The 20,339-nt window shown below is 36.5% G+C and overlaps 1 protein-coding gene and 1 long non-coding RNA gene across 2 annotated transcripts; one reads left to right on the forward strand and one right to left on the reverse strand.

Moving 5' to 3' along the window:
• Positions 1-608: 608 nt before the first annotated feature.
• LOC113349878 lies at positions 609-4,611 on the forward strand. The gene is made up of 2 exons (XM_026593912.1): positions 609-1,357; positions 2,296-4,611. Exons 1-2 carry the CDS (start codon positions 769-771, stop codon positions 2,313-2,315), a joined length of 609 nt encoding a protein of 202 aa, XP_026449697.1. The 5' UTR covers positions 609-768; the 3' UTR covers positions 2,316-4,611.
• An 8,019-nt stretch (positions 4,612-12,630) lies between these two features.
• Positions 12,631-13,370, reverse strand: LOC113354277. Its single transcript, XR_003361771.1, has 3 exons — positions 13,242-13,370; positions 12,859-12,896; positions 12,631-12,718 (listed from the first exon to the last, which is right to left on the reverse strand). It is a non-coding gene; the product is annotated as an uncharacterized LOC113354277 (long non-coding RNA).
• Positions 13,371-20,339: the final 6,969 nt, after the last annotated feature.

A 20,339-nucleotide genomic window follows, 5' to 3' on the forward strand; every position in this document is an offset into this window, starting at 1 on the left:
TACGCGAATCCAAGGGAAAATACAGAGCTTATCTTTGGCTCGAACGTGTCCATACACGTTCTCAGCAGTCAAAGGGTATTACGAAGGTTGTCCTTGGATCATAAGTACCTAAGTACGAGCATCCAGGGGCAAAGATGAAGCTTATCTTCGGCTGGAATATATTTATACACATTCTCAACAGACAAAGACAATTATGAAGAGTGTCCTTGGCTCGTACGTATCTAAGTACACGATCCAAGGGAAAATGCGAAGGTTATCTTTGGATCGAATGTGTCCATACACGTTCTCAGCAGTCAAAGACTATTGCGAAGGCCTCCCTTGGATCGTACATATATAAGTACGAGTATACAGGGGCAAAGATAGAGCTTATTTTCATGTACCGGCATAAAAGAGGAGAGTGGCCCTTATCATAATTAGGGTGGTAGTTAGTCTTTAATATTAATTATTCTTAGTAGCTAATTAGAGATGATTATTATTTAATAATACTTGTAATTGATGGTTGGGATGTAACCATATGTGAGGATTAGCACCGTTAGATCTGGTTGGGGGAAAACCTAGCTATAAAGAGTGAGAGCCTGTAATGAGAACGGTAGGGAATTCATAATCAAAATATCGTTTTAACGATTTAGGTTGTGTTCTTCAGAACCAGTAGGCTCGATTCTTTGGAATTGGGAGAGGTTTATCCTCAATTTATCTATCAACCCTGTTATCGTACTTAGGTACATGACAATTGGTATCAGATTCATGATCCTGCAGACCTGATTCATCATGAGAGGAGGTGATCCAACACTACAGCAGGTTGCTTCTCAACAACAACGTCATGGTGAACGGTTATCAGTTTTGGAGACTCAAATGAACGATATCAAAACCCAAGTGAGTTCAATTGAAGAGACTTTGAATTCTCAGTTTTCTTTCTTATGCAAGCATTTGGGAATTCCAGTCCCAGTTGCTCCTTCTACAAATTTCACACCAGATCATGGTTCAACTGATGCTGCTAAATCTAAATCTGAGGAAACAAATCCAATTGCGGCTTTCGATGAAGAAGAAACCGATTCTCTCGAATTGGAATTGATTCCTCCTTTATTCTTCATTGAAAACACTGATGTTGATTTACTTCATAGTTTGAGCTTACAATTTGAAGAAAATTTAACATTAAAGATCAATTGTTTATCCGAGTTTTCTCCAGTTACAATTGTCAGAATGAAAGATGAAGAGATACAGTTTTGTGTCAAATTTTTTGAGGAGAATTCTTATATTTCTAAAAGCTTGATGGAGTTTTTCTTTCTTCACAAAAAGTTACTTCATATGAATTGTTCTGGTCTCCATTTTGATTATAATCGCTTTTTATTCGATCGAGGTAAGTGTACTGTGATCTCATCACTTACTTATGAGAAATTAGTTCTTCAATTGCTTCTTAGACTTGGGCATAACTCATATTTTTGGTTTCTACATTCATTTCCTCGTTTCTGTGTTACTGGTTTTGCATTTCTGGGTGCGAAGCAGATGTTTGTTCACAGTCCTGATAGGGATAGATTTTTGTTATTACTCTTGTTTGCTAGAGTAATTACTATTGAGATTAGATGTGACAACCTTGCAAGCTCAAAGGATTTAATCATTATTGACATCAAATTGAATTGTAAGGACTCTGTAACTCTTCTTTTTGATGATACTCGTTCATTATTTGATCGAGGAAAAGAGATAGAGCTCAGGTCAAGAACTTTTTCTTTTACTAAATATTCTGAAATTGTGTCTCACCTTGATGTGTGTTTGAAATTGTTGAATGGATATTATATAAAACTTGTTCGAGAGTTGTTGTATGAACATGGGTACTGGTCACACTTGATATATTGTGATCCAATTGCTTGTTTGTTCGCTAAGGGTTGTGTTTCTAGCTCTGCTTGGCTGGTGTTTGGTAAAATGCTTCAAAGGGATGTTGTGAATTTCAGGAGCAAAATTTTTCTCAGTCACCAGTTGTTTAGTAAAAAATCTTCATACCCAGATTTAAGCCCTAGCGATAAAGTGATTGATCGTGGGAAAACATTTGAACTCGGGGGGTATTTATATCTTGATAGTGAATATATATTATGTAATATGGTTGCTTCTCGTTCGTATATACTCCATATGTATTAGAATTTAATGGCTGGATACAATGGAAAATTCAGAATGGGTGTGAATGGTAATATAACTTACTGTGTATTGATACTTCGATGGGTACCAATGGGTGAAATTCTGAATGCTCATGAATGGTGTGATCAGATGACTGAGATGTTGGGAAAACCATTTTTGCTTTTGCAGGCAAACTATGTGTTGCTTGATGAGGTTTTGGTTTTTCAGTTTGGGCTACTGGGTGTTTAATTTGTTTTACTTCGTAAAAAAGCTTATACGCCAAGAACTGAATGGTTCACCCAAGTTATTAAAGTTGTGAAATTAGGTGGTGATTTTATTGGACTCCATGACTTTGCTCTTAAGGTCAGTCTAGCAATTGTTATAAGTTATTTTATATTTTTAAGGAGGGGTTTCTTCTTATATAATCGAAGTTCTTCATCTTTGTTGTATAAGAGTCTTGCCATTCGAGAAGAAGAAGAGAAGTTAAACCCCGATTCTTCCAAGATTGCTCTCAATTCCTTGTTTCTTGCTTAGTATGAATTTGATTATGGTACTCGATCGTGGAGCTGGTTTGATGGTGTTTCGAGTACACAGTTGCTTGGTATAATGGTGTGTCTCAAGCGCAAGACTGGGAATTTTGTTTTTCAGCCGTTTTCTAGACATGGGTTTCGATCACATTCATCCTCTATGAATTATATCTTGTTAGTGTTCAAAACTGGTGATATTGGTGATGTTTTTCTGAGGTGTCTTCAACTGCTTGCGAGGTGCAGAACAGTAAATTTTCTTTTGCAGCTGGAGTTTTGTTTGTTTCATGAGATTGCAGTTCATTCTATCTGATCGTTGGTAGTCACTCAGATTCGTTTAGGGAGTTTTGCATGTATATTTGAGTTTATTACGTTCAATACATTAGCCATACTTCACCATGGGTTCTTACATTTGCAATCATGGAGTCTCATTCGTCTTTCACCGTGGCTCCCTATGGATCAGCTTACTTGGTTTAACCAACTTGATGGAACTTGTGCATTTGTTAGCCATGATTCTTCACAAATGATTCGCGTTGGTAGTACATATGGTGATTTTTCTTATAAGCATCTGAATTTTCTGTTGATTTCTAGCTTGGGGTACCAATCAGAAATTTCGACTACATTTAATTGTTCCTTTATATGTTCATGTTGTCGCAATTGTTTTTGAGAGGGAACTGACTGTTATAGAGTCTGCAAGATATGGGATTTTTGGTAAATTAGCTGAGAGTGTCCTGTGGATATTGAACTGTGGTGATGCTGATCTTTTCTTGCAGCTTACACTGGGACAAGCTGACATTCCAGCAACTAACTTTTATATTACTACTCTAGGTCTAGTTTACCACACCATGAGAGGCTATATCAAGTTTGAATTATTGGGAGAGGTAGTGGGCACTCAAAGCTGGGTCACTGTGCATTATACCCCACATGTGCTTGTTTATGTTGATGCTCATATCCTGTTGACTTTGCTTACAATCATTTTAACTAAGGTATACTTCTTTATATATTCAATTCTACTTACTTATATATGTGGTAGTCTACCTGCTACTGAGTATATTCGACTCATCTTTGATCGCGGTAAATAAATTGAACCTATTGAGTGGTGGTACCTTTGTGATAGCCATATTTACAAATTCCACCTTACTTCTTGTTGGTTGTTAATACTGGGTTGATTTTCACGGATGCTTGTGCTGGCAAATCTGCTCCTGACCTGATTTTGGAGTTCGGGTACCATTTAATTATATTCCTTGGAGTCTTCAATGTACTTGAGTTCGTTATAACTGGAGAAAGGTGTGATGCTAGTCAGCTGGTTTAAGAACTGTCGCAACAAGATTATATTCTCAGATTCATTTCGATACTACAAGTGACAAGGAAAAATGGGTTTGGCAGCATATCCGATATGAATAAGGGTGCTGGTATGAGTACTTATCTATATGGAGGTGTTGATGACTATGAGCCGGCAGTTTACTATGGACAACACAGCACAACCAGGTTCAGGTCAATGGTGGACTTTACAAAGAACTCCTGCCTTGTGGTCATTCCCATTTGTCGTTTGTTTTGCAGACATTGGACTTGTTCTAGCGGCTATGTTTACTCCTTTGCTCGCTACTCAGAAGCTGCAGCCACGGATGTTTACAGTCATGTACCAGCATAAAAGAAGAGAGTGGCCTGGAAACTCAATTCACATCCTTGAGGACAAGGATGTCCCGAAATAAGTAGGGAATGTCATGTACCAGCATAAGAGAGGAGAGTGGCCCTTATCATAATTAGGGTGGTAGTTAGTCTTTAATATTAATTGTTCTTAGTAGCTAATTAAAGATGATTATTAGTTAATAAAACTTGTAATTGATGGTTGGGATGTAACCATCTGTGAGGCTTAGGATGGTTAGATCTAGTTGGGGGAAAACCTAGTTATAAAGAGTGAGAGCCTGTAATGAGAACGGTAGGGAACTCATAATCAAAATATCGTTTTAACGATTTATGATGTGTTCTTCAGAACCAGTAGGCTCGATTCTTTGGAATTGGGAGAGGTTTATCTTTAATTTATCTATCAACCCTGTCATCGTACTTAGGTACATGACACTTATCTTTGGCTCGAATGTATTTATACACATTCTCGACAGCCAAAAAAATTACGAAGATTGCTTTTGGCTCGTACATATCTAAGTACGAGCATCCAAGGGAAATTATGGAGCTTATCTTTGGATCGAATATATTAATATACATTCTCAACAGCCAAAGACAATTACGAAGGCTTTCCTTGGATCATACGTACCTAAGTACGAGCATACAGGGGAAAATATGGAGCTTATCTTTGGCTAGAATGTATTCATATACATTCTCAACAGCCAAAGACAATTACGAAGTTTGTCTTTGGATCATACGTACCTAAGTACGAGCATACAGGGGAAAATATGGAGCTTATCTTTGGCTCAAATGTATTTATACACATTCTCAGGCTCGAATGTATTCAAATCTAATTACGAAGGCTGCCTTTGGCTCGTACATATATAAGTACGAGCAGCCAAGGGAAAATACAAATATTATCTTTGGCTCGAATGTATACATATACATTCTCAACAGCCAAAGACAATTATGAAGGTTGTCCTTGGATCATATGTACCTAAGTATGAGCATACATGGGCAAAGATGAAGCTTATCTTTAGCTCGAATGTATTTATACACATTCTCAGCAGCCAAGGTTATTACGAAGGCTTCCCTTGGCTCGTACATATGTAAGTACGAGTATACATGGGAAAATACGAAGCTTATCTTTGGCTCGAATGTATTTATACACATTCTCAACAGCCAAAGACAATTACGAAGACTGCCTTTGGCTCGTACATATCTAAGTACGAGCAGCCAAGGGAAAATACAAATCTTATCTTTGGCTCGAATGTATTTATACACATTCTCAACAGCCAAAGACAATTACGAAGGCTACCTTTAGCTCGTACATATCAAAGTACGAGCATCCAAGGGCAAATATGGAGCTTATCTTTGGCTCGAATGTATTTATACACATTTTCAGCAGTGAAAGACTATTACGAAGGCTACCCTTGGCTCGTACATATCTAAGTACGAGTATACAGGGGAAAATACGGAGCTTATGTTTGGCTCGAATGTATTTATACACATTCTCAACAGCCAAAGACAATTACGAAGACTGTCTTTGGCTCATATATATATAAGTACGAGCAGCCAAGGGCAAATAAAAATCTTATCTTTGGATCGAATGTATTTATACATATTCTCAACAGCCAAAGACAATTACGAAAGCTACCTTTGGCTCATACAAAGTACGAGCAGCCAAGGGAAAATACGGAGCTTATCTTTGGCTCGAATGTATTTATACACATTCTCAACATCCAAAGACAATTACGAAGGTTGTCCTTGGATCATACGTACCTAAGTACGAGCATCCAGGGGCAAATATGGAGCTTATCTTTGGCTCGAATGAATTTATACACATTCTCAACAGCCAAAGACAATTACGAAGAGTTTCCTTGGCTCGTATGTATCTAAGTACACAAACCCAAGGGAAAATACGAAAGTTATCTTTGGATTAAACGCGTCCATACAAGTTCTCAGCAGTCAAAGACTATTACGAAGGCTACCTTTAGCTCGTACATATCAAAGTACGAGTAGCCAAGGGAAAATATGGAGCTTATCTTTGGCTCGAATGTATTTACACACATTTTCAGCAGTGAAAGACTATTACGAAGGTTACCCTTGGCTCGTACATATCTAAGTACGAGCATCCAAGGGGAAAAGTGGAGCTTATCTTTGGATCGAGTATTTTCATATGGAAATCAAGGGAGATCAATAGGATGCAAGGTTATGAAACCTAGCGGAGGTAAGGATAACGAAGAAAGAGCTGTCGAACAGCAACATAAAAGGAAAAGAAGAATGGAGAACACCAACGAAGTGAAGAACGATGATTTCAAGGTTCCTGAAGCCCCCTCTCCTAAGGATACAAGCACTACCAACTCTCCAGAGGGTGATAGCTAGCTCGGTTGAACCCACCAAGCGTTGGTATGTCAAGTTTGGTTGTCATATTTTAGTGAATCAAAACTCATGTTAAGAGTCGCTTGATTATGTACTAGAGTCAACTTCGTATAGGTTAGCTTGAAAGTATTAGGATAATGAGACATTACAAGTATTGCGAAGACTTGAAGATGTGAAGAAGCAAGGAGCTACAACGACGACAATCATCCTTCCACTTGAGGTTAGTGATATTTGACTTGAATTGTTTCATTCCCTAACGTATCTTCCAAGTTGTGCATATTGAAAACAAAATTCTGAAGCATATTTGAACTCTAGATAGACATAGTATTAAGGAATACAATACGAGGTTTATTGCTTAACCATTAAACTATGTAGATAAGACATCGTCATAATCATTTGAATGATATTGTGATTATGTATGGGTATGAGGTGAGGATTTCATCCTAGGGAACAATGTTTTACATGTTTTCTAAGGAAGTAAGTTCATAAACTTGTTTGTGAATCAAAAAGGAAATCTCCAGGCATTGTTGGTTTTGTTATTCATTGCATATTTATGAACAACCAATATGTGTGATTGAGTATAACCGTTCACGACTTGTTATGTTCTTGGTAGAACTATTCACAAAGGCCTGACTTATGTATCAGTATGACTTTTATTAGTGAAACCGATCTTAAGTAATCATCTGAGATGGTATGATCGGGTTTGTGATTTCATGTCTGACCAAATATGGGAAAGGGGAACCGATCCTAGTAAAAGGTGAAGTACATCACAAAGGGGAACCGATCCTTGTATGAGGTGCAGCAAGGTTTATAGCAGAAAGGGGAACCGATCCTATGAACATGTGCAACACGTTTTTAGGCAAAGAGGAACCATCCTATGGACATGTGCAACACATATAATTTAGATACCATATATATGTGGGGAACCGATCCTATTACCCAGTCAACCAAATTTTGGGAAGCTAGTGTGACTATGCACAATACCCATATTGAAGGTAGAACCGAAACTTGTTTTGGTAGAACCGTTAAACCCATGATTGTGATTGAATGTTATTTGATCAATCGCATAGTTCTTGAAAGTCAGATGAACCAATTCTAAACTTGTTTGGAAGTGTGGCAAATCGGTTTCAAGGTTGTAAGTGTGAAAGAGAACTTACAAAGTAAGGATGTCGACATACTTTGAACACGTGCTATGAATGTCTATTTCTTTAATTGTTCAAAGTTATTCCTTAATATGTAAGGGAAGATAATCCCAGGATCGAAAGATAAATAAGTCAAGAATTTTTTAATTAAGGTAATTAACTTCAGTTTTGGGAAAATAAGAATTAGTAATGTGCATTTACTAATTAGATATTTTCTGAGAGATTTCGATCATTATTTTTGGACAGAGCATTTCCAGGAATTATGGAAACCGAATTTGTTCTTTAATGAATATCTTGAGAATATTTTCAGTTTTGGAAATTTCTTGGTGTCCAAACTTCCTAGTCTATAAATATTGAAGTTTGCACTTCTAGCAAACTAATCCTTCGTAAGAACAAGCTTCATCTTTATTGTGTTGTTACTGGTGTAGCCGCCTATTCGGAGAGGAGAGTAACCTAATTAGGCGAAATCTCTTACGGCCGCTCAGTTTAAAGTCTTCTTTGGGATTGAGAAGCTCTAGCGTGTACCGTTGGTGGGAAACTAGATAATTGTGGTTTATCTTTTGTTTTCATTTATTTGATTGACTAAGGTGGTTGAACTTTGATTGCACCTAGTTTGTTTATGCTTGAGAATAATCTCTTCTGATATAAGATTCACTCAAACTAGTTAAGATTTTCGACATGGATCTTTAGACTGTTATTAGTTCTAAAGACGATCTTGTGATAATCCATTGTTAACAGACTCCGTTCTGTGTGTGATTGATCACAAGAGATTCAAGTGATTGTGTGCAAGTTATTATTGAAGATCTAAAAATATTTGAAGACGAAGAAGATATTGAAGATTTCTGATTTGTGGGTTCATAATCTTTGGTGTGCACAATACTTGTTTCGGTAAAAGATGATCCAATTAATAATCAGTTTATCCTTGTGATAGATTGGATTGATTAATTGAGTAGATCGGCATCAACACAATTCTTTGGATTAATAGTGTTGTTGGCTTAATCTTAAACGATTACTTCGGTTATTGAACATAAGATAGATCTAAGGACCTGACGAAGGAGTTTATGTTAAGATAAACAGAAGAGCCTTTGTCCGAATCATATCACTTGGTTGAATAGAGTTGATACCAAACAGATTTGTTGTTCCTTTATTGTTTGGAATACGAACCAGAGGAATTTTTCCAAGTACGTGACTTATTCATAGGCCGGAGGCTTGGAAATACAGACGGAACTAGGTGAACTATAGGTTTAGTTGCTTGGTCTCAACTATACGAAGTTGGGTGTAATTTTGTGTAGCCGCTTAATCCTGAGAGTATTCAATTCTGGACAAGGTCCCAGGGTTTTCTGCATTTGCGGTTCCTCGTTAATAAAATCTTGTTGTGTCATTTAATTTATATTTCCGCATTATAATTGTTTTATTATAATCAAGTAAATTACAAAAACGTTAATTCATATTTACTTGATAAGTGAATACTATTGTGTTTGGTTAAGTCCGAACCTTTTTATCAAGTAACATACTTCGTTGATGTATTGTCTTGATCTCGTATCCATAGACGATCACACGAAGTGTGAACCGATTAGTTGTATTGTCTCGACTCAGTCCATATACAATCACTTTCGGAGAAAGGATTTATAGGTAGGAAAAGTTTTAGCTTGTGGTATATTTGGGTACCCTCGCCTTTTCACTATCTAAGTGTGAGCAATTAAGGACGAAGATGAAGCATAAGGACGAAGGTTCAAAATACAACTTGCATGGAAGGACAAAGCTTCGTTTGTCTAAAATTCTTAAGCTTATCGTTTTGCGAATTTCCAAGGGCAATGGAAGGTATGTAGAATCAACATCATCAACGAAGGTTAATCCCCCCAAACCGGACCTATAAACGAATGTGGGTGTCATCATAATTGGATCCAAAGACATCAACAATAGTTGTATTTTACAACTTAAGTCTAAATCCGAAGGTATGCATGGGAGCGAAGCCCCTTAAAGGCAGACTCCCCAGCATCAGGCATACATGGGAACGAATCCCCTTAAAGGCAAACTCACCACCGTCAGGCATGCATGTGAGCGAAGCATGTTAAAGCAAGACTCACCATTGAAAAGAATGGGTTTTTCGATCCAAAGCTACGAATTAAATGTACAAGTCAAAGAGGCTACAAACCATACTCAGCTACGAGGAGTCACACGACGACGCATAAGCAGACGCAACCTATCAACCACCACTATTGCGATGCTTTCGGTCTAGAAATGCACGAAGCCTGTATATATTTGTATACCCGCAAATGCACAACTCAAATGCAGCAAAGAACGAAGTATGTATATATATGTATACTCCAACTCTCCAACCTGAGGAACATACGAAGTGCCAAAGACTAATGCAAGGGGAAGTTGGTTGCAAGGAGAAATTCTTCAATACTAACAACAAGCAACAATTCAATTATATAGGGTACCCTTCTTAATAAAAAAAAAAAGGAGTTCATTCCAACATATAAACAGCTAAAAAACTTAACAAAATAAAGGTTCATTCTTAAAATAAAGACCTTCTTCTCAACAAAATAACAAAGTAAAAAGATAAACAAAGCAGCAGGAATACTTATTCTTATCTAGTGGAAATCAGCAGTTTTGCGACCGACAAAGAAAGTCATTTAACTCTTATCTATGACTTGCTTTGTCAGTCAAAGAAAGGGTCATTGTTTGAGCGTCTTTTTCAACTATGACGTGTCTCTGGGGGTCGTTGAAAATCTTATATCAACGACCAATTTTAACGGTCAATGTTTTATGAATGACTTCAATCAGTCATAGATATAAATCTTAATATAAAAAAAAAGATTCAGATTGGCTGTCTGGCCTGATTAAATCTGAAATCTAACCCAAATGAAACTCAAATTAGAATTCAAATGAGAATCAAATTAGAATTCAAATGAGAATCAAATGAAAATGAGAATCAAATTAAACTTGCACACAAATAATCATTCAATTTAACATTCATTGATTCGTTGGTTTCAAATTACACAAAGGATTATAATATGTAGTTCTGACCAGTGTAATCTGTAGTTCTAGGATTCGATTATAAAACGATGAACTAAAAAACTATTGACTAAACAACAAAATTATAAACTCCGATGATGATGAAGAACTTATTCCTACTTCATAATGGTGTACCTGCACAGTAAAAGCCATCAGTTGATTAATGTGGGGAGGTCACAATACTCAAGAAAATGCTTATAAAAACAATAACCATGCACATGAAGGACAGTGATCTATAAAGGTACCATCCTAACCAATATGATGTTAATCTCTTTACCTGCATCTGTCCAACATCGACACAATGGCACAAACGTAACTAGTTCATTAATTCACGACCTTGACATATCTCGAGCACAAGATACAGAATGGGTTATACATGGAATCCTAATGTAAGAACGATATCAGATATTTCAGGTAAGGTTGCAGAGATGCCCCATGATGAATAACCAAAAGAAATCAACAGTTTTGTTCTTCCTACTGATAAACCAGTTTCTATTAGCGCAGTGATTGAGAAAAGCATGAGGAAACAAAGAAACCTATCTGTTGAATCAATGGCTTTAAATGGGAAATAGGTTTCTTTAGGCAAATTTATCATTCATCAACTGATAATCTGAAACATCAATGAATCACACTTATGGGAATAGATAGAAAGATATACTTTTGAAGTAATCTTCATGTGTGGTCGTCTTGTAAAGCAGGGCACCAGTACCTTCAACAAAAACAAAAATCAATAAATCATATTCCAGTACACAAACAAACGTCAAAACCTAGATTATACACCAGCAACTAAGATGAAATGCTGCACTAACATAAAAAATAAACCCGGGAGTTATTCCTACCATAAGTGATTAATAAATACGACAGACGAATAAACTAATATATGAGATTAGTAATCAATCATATCATAAATTCCTCGTAGATCAGTTAAGCATACATTGTTAGCATGTTTGATTTCAATATCACAATAAATACGACAGACAAACAAACTAACATATTAGAGAATGCAAAAAAAACAAGTGCCAGATTAAATATTGTAACTCTTTAACATGAAGTAAGATCTTCCAATATATTCATCGAATTTTACGAAGACAATCAAGAAGCAACAACAATGTATTGATATAGACAAATTTTAATAGCATGTCCCTTGTACTGAACTAAGAGCAAGGTTAGGGGTCTCTTTAGACAACTAACATCTCTTTTCAACATGATTAGTAGCTTCCCTCAGTAAACCTATTTCTTCGTTCATTTCTATATATACGGATAAAATCAGTTTATTGGTTCTTTAACTTTTACAAATACAAGCTCATTAGGTGTAACTGTGTACATGGTAATGAGTCAACAAGACCAGAAGCATACTTGGATTCAGACTAATGATATCCCAATTATCTAATTTCTAGAGAATACCTCTAAGCTTTACTAGCAAAAATGCCTAACATAAGCACAATCTTTCCAACCTTAACAGGATCTAAAATACCATGTTGAAGTAAATATTTTGAGCATCGTTTCTTTATCTTATCAATTAGTGGAAATGCTTGTGAAGGATATATATCATTCCGATCACCTCCCATCTTCCTCGAAGTGAAAGAAGTATAGCATGTGTCATGTGCCATTTACATCACCAAAAGTTACAGTTGAACTCTAGAACGAGAAAAAATTTGTCCGAGGTTGTGTTCTTCCCACGTTGATATGTCCATTCCTATTTTGAAAAAGCTTGTTTTTCCACTGTGAAAAATAAAACCAATTCATCAATTCACAAGACATAAATTGAACTTACAATTCAAAAATTAACACAACAAACACAAGCAGATAGCTTCACCTTCAGCTGTATTTTCTGGGTCTTCTACATATGCTTCTTTACTTGACCTAGAATGCTTTCTTGGGATTTTCCTTCTTTTCACCAGCCTCTTGTCTCCTTGCCAGCTGACAAAAACAAATCATGTAATGCCAAACCTCCGTTATTACGACAGTTTGAATTTTAAATCCAATCAATACTAAACAAATAAGCCACATTGTAAACTACTAATACAACTAACAAAAATAAAGTCTCATTTTCACATCACCTTCTTTATCATCATCATCATCATCCTAGGGTGTACTGCTGCTTGCGGCCAGTTACAAACAAACCAAACAAATATTTGAACTAGATTTTCACAATATGTTAATTCAGAGAAGAGGGTATGTTCAGCTACAAACACTTGTAATTTGATAAAGTAAAGAACTACCACACAAGGAAGAAATGGAACAATTTGTCTAAGACTTTCATGACGGAATATATTAGGGCTTTCACCCCTAGAAAAAGGAGCACTGCAAGGAGATGCACTCTTTTTCCTAGGACTAAGACTGCGCCGAACAGGAGAGGCATTATAAAAAATGAGGATGTTTTCATCAATATAAGGTGCAAAGCCAGAGAAGACAATGATCCAAGATGTGTAAATTGTACTACCTGCCGCCTGACTTGCTTTTGATTCTCCTGCATTCTTGTTCATACCGACTTCGAATACCACCATCGGTAATCAGGACTTAAACTGCGGATCATACTACGACTTCTCCTTCTACTTTCCCGACCCTAATGCTCGTCACGAGACCTGGAACTGGAATGGTTTACAATCAGCGACACTGATTTCATAAATTATGTCTTAAAATATAGTCAAAATAACAAACAATACCTTCGATGGGGGCTGCAACTTCTAGACTGTTCCAGACTCCCTCAAGCCAAAATAATAGATAATATATTGAGATCGATCATCCCACGACTTAGTGTATCTCCCCAAACTCCAGAGGTGGCCTGAAAAGAATCCTTCTTCAATGGATGCTTAGAATATGTTGAAGTATTTTGGTCCTGGTTTTCAAGGCACCTCTCACTGATAGAACTTTGCATTTCTGCAGGTTTTATGGAGATTTGATCAGTATAAAAAGTCAATGCATCAAAACGGTTCAGTTGCTTTTCAGAAAAGGGATCAAAAGTATGTGAACTAATAGAGTCTTCAAAACTGTTCAGCATCATTCCAGAAAGGGATCACCAGCTTATGAATTAACAGACGCATCCCCAGTCTTGGATTTATCTTGCAAAACTGTTCTTCGAGTGGCGAAAAAATTGATCATTGTTGAAGAAGATGCAGAACTACCGGAAGGTATCGCAGAAAATATATCAACACTGTCCTACATAAATGGTACAAATAGATCTTGCTTAGTCAATAGGCCAAACAAATCTACAAATAGCATCAACATTGGGACTTAGTTTGGGAAAAATTACACTTTGGTGGGCAATGCAAAACGGACTTCTTAATGGCAAGTCATTTAGGCCACATGAAATTTCCAGTATGAATATGTAAATCTTTATCCAAAAAATATTGTTGTACAGGACATGATGAATATAACTCGCCCGAAAAAACATAAAACCATCACAAGAAAAATCTGAGGCTTTTCTACCTTAGTTCAGCCATGCACTAGAATCCGGAGAGAAGCATAATATGTGTACAAGACTACAAGTCCAAGAGTTCTGTACCAAAAATGAAACGGGCATAGTTTCACTTCTCTCTATTATATTCAAAAATGATCAGATTGAAAACTGTGTTGAGCCTCGGAGGTAACTCCAGAAACAACATGAGGTGTTGCTGATAGAGAAACTGTATCCTCAAACAGATCAACCTTAGAGAAATGATTATAGGTGTAGGGTTGTTGGTCCTCCTTTCTTCAAGACTCCCATTTTATTACATAACCATATATAAAGAGGAAACATATATCCAGACCACAAAAGTATATCATTCTAAATAAAAACTTGTTCCTGGTTAATATTTTTCAGTCAGTGTACTAAGATTATTTGCCACACTAGGTTCCTTGAGAATCCAAAGAGACCAACAAGTGCAAACAGGAACTGAATATATTTAGATATCCAGCATCATGTAAATTTTTTCACGGAGCATCTTGGATTTTATTAGGAAAATGTGAAAATATCATTAGATATTACTTACTAGCAGTTGAAGTTTCCTCGGGGATCAAAGTCATCAAAATCATCTTCAGTGACAGTTGTTGCAGATAAGACTTGGGAAAGACTACAATTGGAAGAAAGGGCCTCTGGAGAGATGGATGACAAAGCAGTGTTATCCCTGAGACAAATTCAGTGTACAAGAATACAAATATCAACCAACACTTTTTATAGGCAAAAGAAGTTATCCACTATCTCAATTCCAACACCTAATTATTCTTCAAGTAAAGCAGAACAAGGGCCACTTAATGTTAAACCAAGGCCAAGTGAACTTATAATACACTCAGGAATCGGCACCATAGATGGTTCAGATCCTTTCTTTTAAGTGGCAACCCCAACTAAAAGAACAACCGATACAAATTACTCACAACTTATTGTTATTGAATAGAACAACACAAACCTCCCATTTTGTGCAGACATATCTTTAGTAAGAGACAATTCACAACTACACTAATTCTATACAGCAATGAAGAACTTGAACTATAAAAACATATTATACTTAGATATGAAGGTTTTATTTACATTCGTTCAGCATTCGGACCATACTTTGCAAATTGAACCATATTATCTCTTCCATCACATTCCTTCCTGCAAGTACACAAAAACAAACCCTACGAAATAAAGCTTTTAAAACTAAACAAAGCTCTAAGCTCCACAAGGATACAATAAACTCACCATCAAGCTTTTCAACAGCCTTTAAAGGTGCATGCTTGTATGAAGATAATCCAGTAGATTTAAAACCATATGATACCACCAGGACAAACCACGCAAACACCCAAACCTATAAACAAGCACCAGCACAACAGTAACAACTACTTAATACAAAACCTCAATCAATTCAAGAAAAACCCTAAATGAAAAGGACAATAAAAGTTGAAAACCCATATCTCAGATCTCTTAAAAAAAATCAGTAAATTTGAGTTCTATTTGAACCTTCAAATCAAAAAATTCCCAGATCAAGGAAGAACAATAAATATATCCTTAAGAAAAAGAAATTAGTGCAACTTATCCACAATAAATCAGAAATTACCTGCTGAAGAAGCTTAGAGTATATCAAGATTGACAAAATTGAAAATGAAACAATAAATACATTGATACAAAATCAGTTTCTGCAAAACCCATTAAATCAGATACAAAAGATTATTTGAAAACCCTTAGCAAAAACCCCCAAATTTGTGCTAACCCATAGCCAAAACCCCCAAATTCTGAAATTGAAATCTTAACAGAAAAAAAAAACTTCAATAAAAAAAATCGAAATTAAAATTGAAACCGGGTGGTGCACAAGATCGTAACGAGAATGATGATTTAAAGAAGAAAAGTGTTGAAATAGGTAGAAGAAAATAGTGATTGGTTGTTCTTACTTAGGTCTTTGAACTCGGAACAAGAAACAAAGTTAGGGGTTGGTCGTTATTCTGTGATGAGGGTGAGGAATAACGAATCCTAATTTTGTATTGAATGATAATAACCATGAGCTGATCATCAATCATCATTTTCTTCAAGGAAACTGGTACTGGTTTTAGTGACAGGGAGATAGATGTGAGGTGCAACGTGAAATAAGATGTCTAGGTTTTTTGTTTTTGCTTCTAGGAGTGAGCGGTAATAACAAGAGAGACTGGTTGTCTTTAAACCCGCTTACTTTAGTCTACTTAATCGAAAGTGTGGGACCCAGAAAATCCTAATCATAGATCATCAGTCCCGGAATGGGTCCTTCAATGAGGGACAAAATAGTAAATATTCAACGACGGGTATTAAATATCCTTTACTGTCTTGATCGGTCCACAGTCGATTGACCGTCGATGGGGGTCGTGGATGTGGGTTGAAAATACCCCCTTTTCTACTAGTATAGTGTTAAATAAATAAAAGTTCATTCTAAAAAAATGAAGCCTTAACAGAGTTCATTCACTGTAGATACCTAAAATCTACCGCACCACGTGGCACAATATTAAAGGTGGAGCAACTTATTATGTTACAACAACGCACACTACATCTCTCCTTAGGATGCTAAGTTATGAAGTTATCTCTATCAACGTGTGGCGCAATATTAAAGGTTGCAGTATCAAAGTACGCTACAATGGAGTACACCAAATCACTACCAATATTGCTTAATTATTAAGCAATAGGTTATAATACAGGCACATGGGTGTATCTGTCTGTCAGAGGTAGCTGAGCAGTCTACATAGTACGTGGCATCCTTTGACTGCATACGCGGCCAACGAAGGTACAACTTGTAAGGAGGTTTCACAGTTCACGATGGCACGTGAGGGAAGCTAAGGTGGAATCGTCTGATTGGAGATGGTGGGCGGCCAACGAAGGTACAATCTGTACTAAGGCTAGGTACAATCTGAGATACCTTTGATTTCTTAGAATCTTGTCTTGCGAATTATCTTTACTTACTCAGTATATGATCTTCTGAGTAGATCTTATTTCGAACATACATTTTTACTTACTCAACAATATCAGTTCAACTGAGGTATCCATACTACTTAGTATATGATCCTATGAGCTGCTCATATTACGTAGACTATGGGAAAATTAGTAGTCGCAGTTTGGCGCTAGAAACGAGCTAGACCGAAAAGCTCTCGATTTTCGTTATTTTTGCTATTTCATCATCTTTTTTCTTTAGATCTTCGTTGGAAGATCGGATCTAAGAATAAGAGAGTTGGATCTTACTTTCTATTAAAGATTTATTATTCTTTAACAAGTTTTCGAGTATTAAACCTTGAAAAAAACTTGAAATCTTATGGATATACAAAAAGTGGTTATGTAACACCATTAAAAATGCTTTTAAAAGCTTAAAAATCTATTATTTTATTATTATTTGCTTGCTCATGAGCAAACCTTTTCTGGATCTAAATACCTTTTTCTTCGAGGGAACCTCAGTAAAAGTTTTGGAGTAAAATCCCTAAGGTTATTTATGAGCCGAGGGTCGTTTTCTTTCACATACGCCTTCTTTTACTCAGCTTGCGATATTCTCTGTCATTTTTTAATATCTGAGCAAACCTTATCTGGATATGGATACCTCTGTTTCCGAAGGAACCTCGGTAAAAGTTTTGGAGTAAAATCCCTAAGGTTATTTATGAGCCGAGGGTCGTTTTCTTTTGCATATGCCTTCTTTACCTCAGCTTGCAGTACTCTTTGTCGTTTTTGAATATGAGGTTCATTTAGGAACTAAGTCCCAAACATTAGACAGTTCTATTAAATACGAACACAGCAAACATATCTGTTAAGCTCTATACTAAAGTTTTAATTTTTATTTTATTTTTTTATTTCCGTAATGGGGCTACTAGGAACGTAGCCTAACCCTTTTCCTCTCAGGAAACGGAAATACAAAGTTCAAAATTACGAAGCCTTGGAGCGAAAATAAAGCTTATCTTTGGCTCGAGTGTATTCATCTACATTCTCAACAGAAAAAAACAGAAATGAAGGTTGTCCTTGGCTCGTACATATCTAAGTAAACGAAGCCAGGGGCAAAAACGAAGCTTATCTTTGGGTAGAATGTATTTATATACATTCTTAACAGCCAAAGACAAAAACGAAGACAGCTCTGTGGTTCGTACTTATCTAAGTAAACAAAGCCAGGAAAAAAAAATGGAGCTTATCTTTGGCTCGAATGTATTTATATACATTCTCAACAGCCAAAGAAAATTACGAAGGTTGTCCTTGGATCATACGTACCTAAGTACGAGCATCCAGAGGCAAAGATGAAGATTATATTTTGCTCAAATGTATTTATACACATTCTCAACAGCCAAAGACAATTACGAAGAGTGTCCTTGGGTCGTACGTATCTAAGTATGTGAATCCAAGGGAAAATGCGGAGCTTATCTTTGGCTAGAACGTGTCCATACACGTTCTCAACAGTCAAAGGCTATTACGAAGGCTGTCCTTGGATCATACGTACCTAAGTACGAGCATCCAGGGGAAAAGATGGAGCTTATCTTTGTCTCGAATATATTTATACACATTCTCAACAGCCAAAGACAATTATGAAGAGTGTCTTTGGCTCGTACGTATCTAAGTACGCGAATCCAAGGGAAAATACGAAGGTTATCTTTGGCTCGAACGTGTCCATACACGTTCTCAGTAGTCAAAGACTATTGTGAAGGCTGGCCTTGGCTCGTACATATCTAAGTACGAGTATACAGGGGCAAAGATGGAGCTTATCTTTGGCTCGAATGTATTTATACACATTCTCAACAGCCAAAGAAAATTACGAAGATTGCCTTTGGCTCGTACATATATAAGTACGAGCAGCCAAGGGAACATATGGAGCTTATCTTTGGCTCGAATGTATTCATATACATTCTCAACAGCCAAAGACAATTATGAAGGTTGTCCTTGGATCATACGTACCTAAGTACGAGCATACATGGGCAAATATTGTTAGAGCATTGCTTGGTCGAACTCGCATGCGTTGCTATCTCAAGCGTGTTTGTCAATGTTAGTGATCAAAACTATAAGTCTTGATTTCTAGTCTACTATAGCTAAAGTCTCGGACTAGGATAGAAAGTGTAGTTGAGCTCAAGAACTCCGTGGAAATCATCATACAAGACGAAAAACTACTCAAGGAACTGGTAGAACTTCATCGACTAAAAGGTATGTGGAGACTTGTACATATCTATCACTCAAAAGTCATTTATCTCCTATCTTGAGACAAAAGTCGTTTCGCTATATAGACTTTGATTATACATATTTGGTATTTCGAGCCGAGTTTATCTCGCCTATCTATTTCTCGAAATATGTGTTGGTAAGTTTTTGCTTTAGCCAAGTTTATCTTTACCTAGTGACCAAAGTCATGTTATGTTTCAATCATTTTGAAAATTTCTCTGACGAAAAATGGTTTATGAATAACAACTATATAACGTCCTCTGAGAATGTTTCAATGATTGAAATGGGAGTTTGGATTATATAACCATTGGTGGATATAACCATTGTTGTGGAAACACATATATGTATAAGTCCTTATTCCTTGAACCGAAGTTTGCGAACTTTGTTGATCGAGAAAACCGGTATGGTGGCATGAGCTCAGTCCGCGAACTGGCGGAAGTTCTCGACCCGAGAAAATCTGCTGAAGTTTGTGAACTCCTTCCGGGAACTTAAGTCCGCGAACCCAGTCCGCGAACTTGAGTTGGTTATATCTAAAAACGATTGTTATTGAACTCATGTTTATATAAACTAAGGAATGCTTTTGCAAACCGTGGCTATAAAGTTCATGAACCGATTCGAGTGAATCAAATCGTTTTTGTTTCGATTGCGTCTTGTGTAGTTACATAAGATCTAAGCAATTGAAAAACTCTCTAACTAGTTCATTTGAGTCATTTGAACTAGTTATGGTGAAGAAGAATATGGTTGATATGAAATTGCTCATATGGCTAACCATTTGGTTAACTATTGTTGAACCAACAAATGTACAAGTTTGGGTACGGTTACACAAACCTAAAACGTGCATTTCATTTGTGTGTAACAAGCTAAGTTTTCGATCCAACGTTTGAAAGATATTAGCTTGAATCTAATCAGGTTTTCATCTAACGGTGAATATTGAATTCTTTGTTACCA

This window comes from Papaver somniferum, chromosome 2, assembly GCF_003573695.1.
Source record: "Papaver somniferum cultivar HN1 chromosome 2, ASM357369v1, whole genome shotgun sequence".
Lineage (NCBI taxonomy): Eukaryota > Viridiplantae > Streptophyta > Magnoliopsida > Ranunculales > Papaveraceae > Papaver > Papaver somniferum.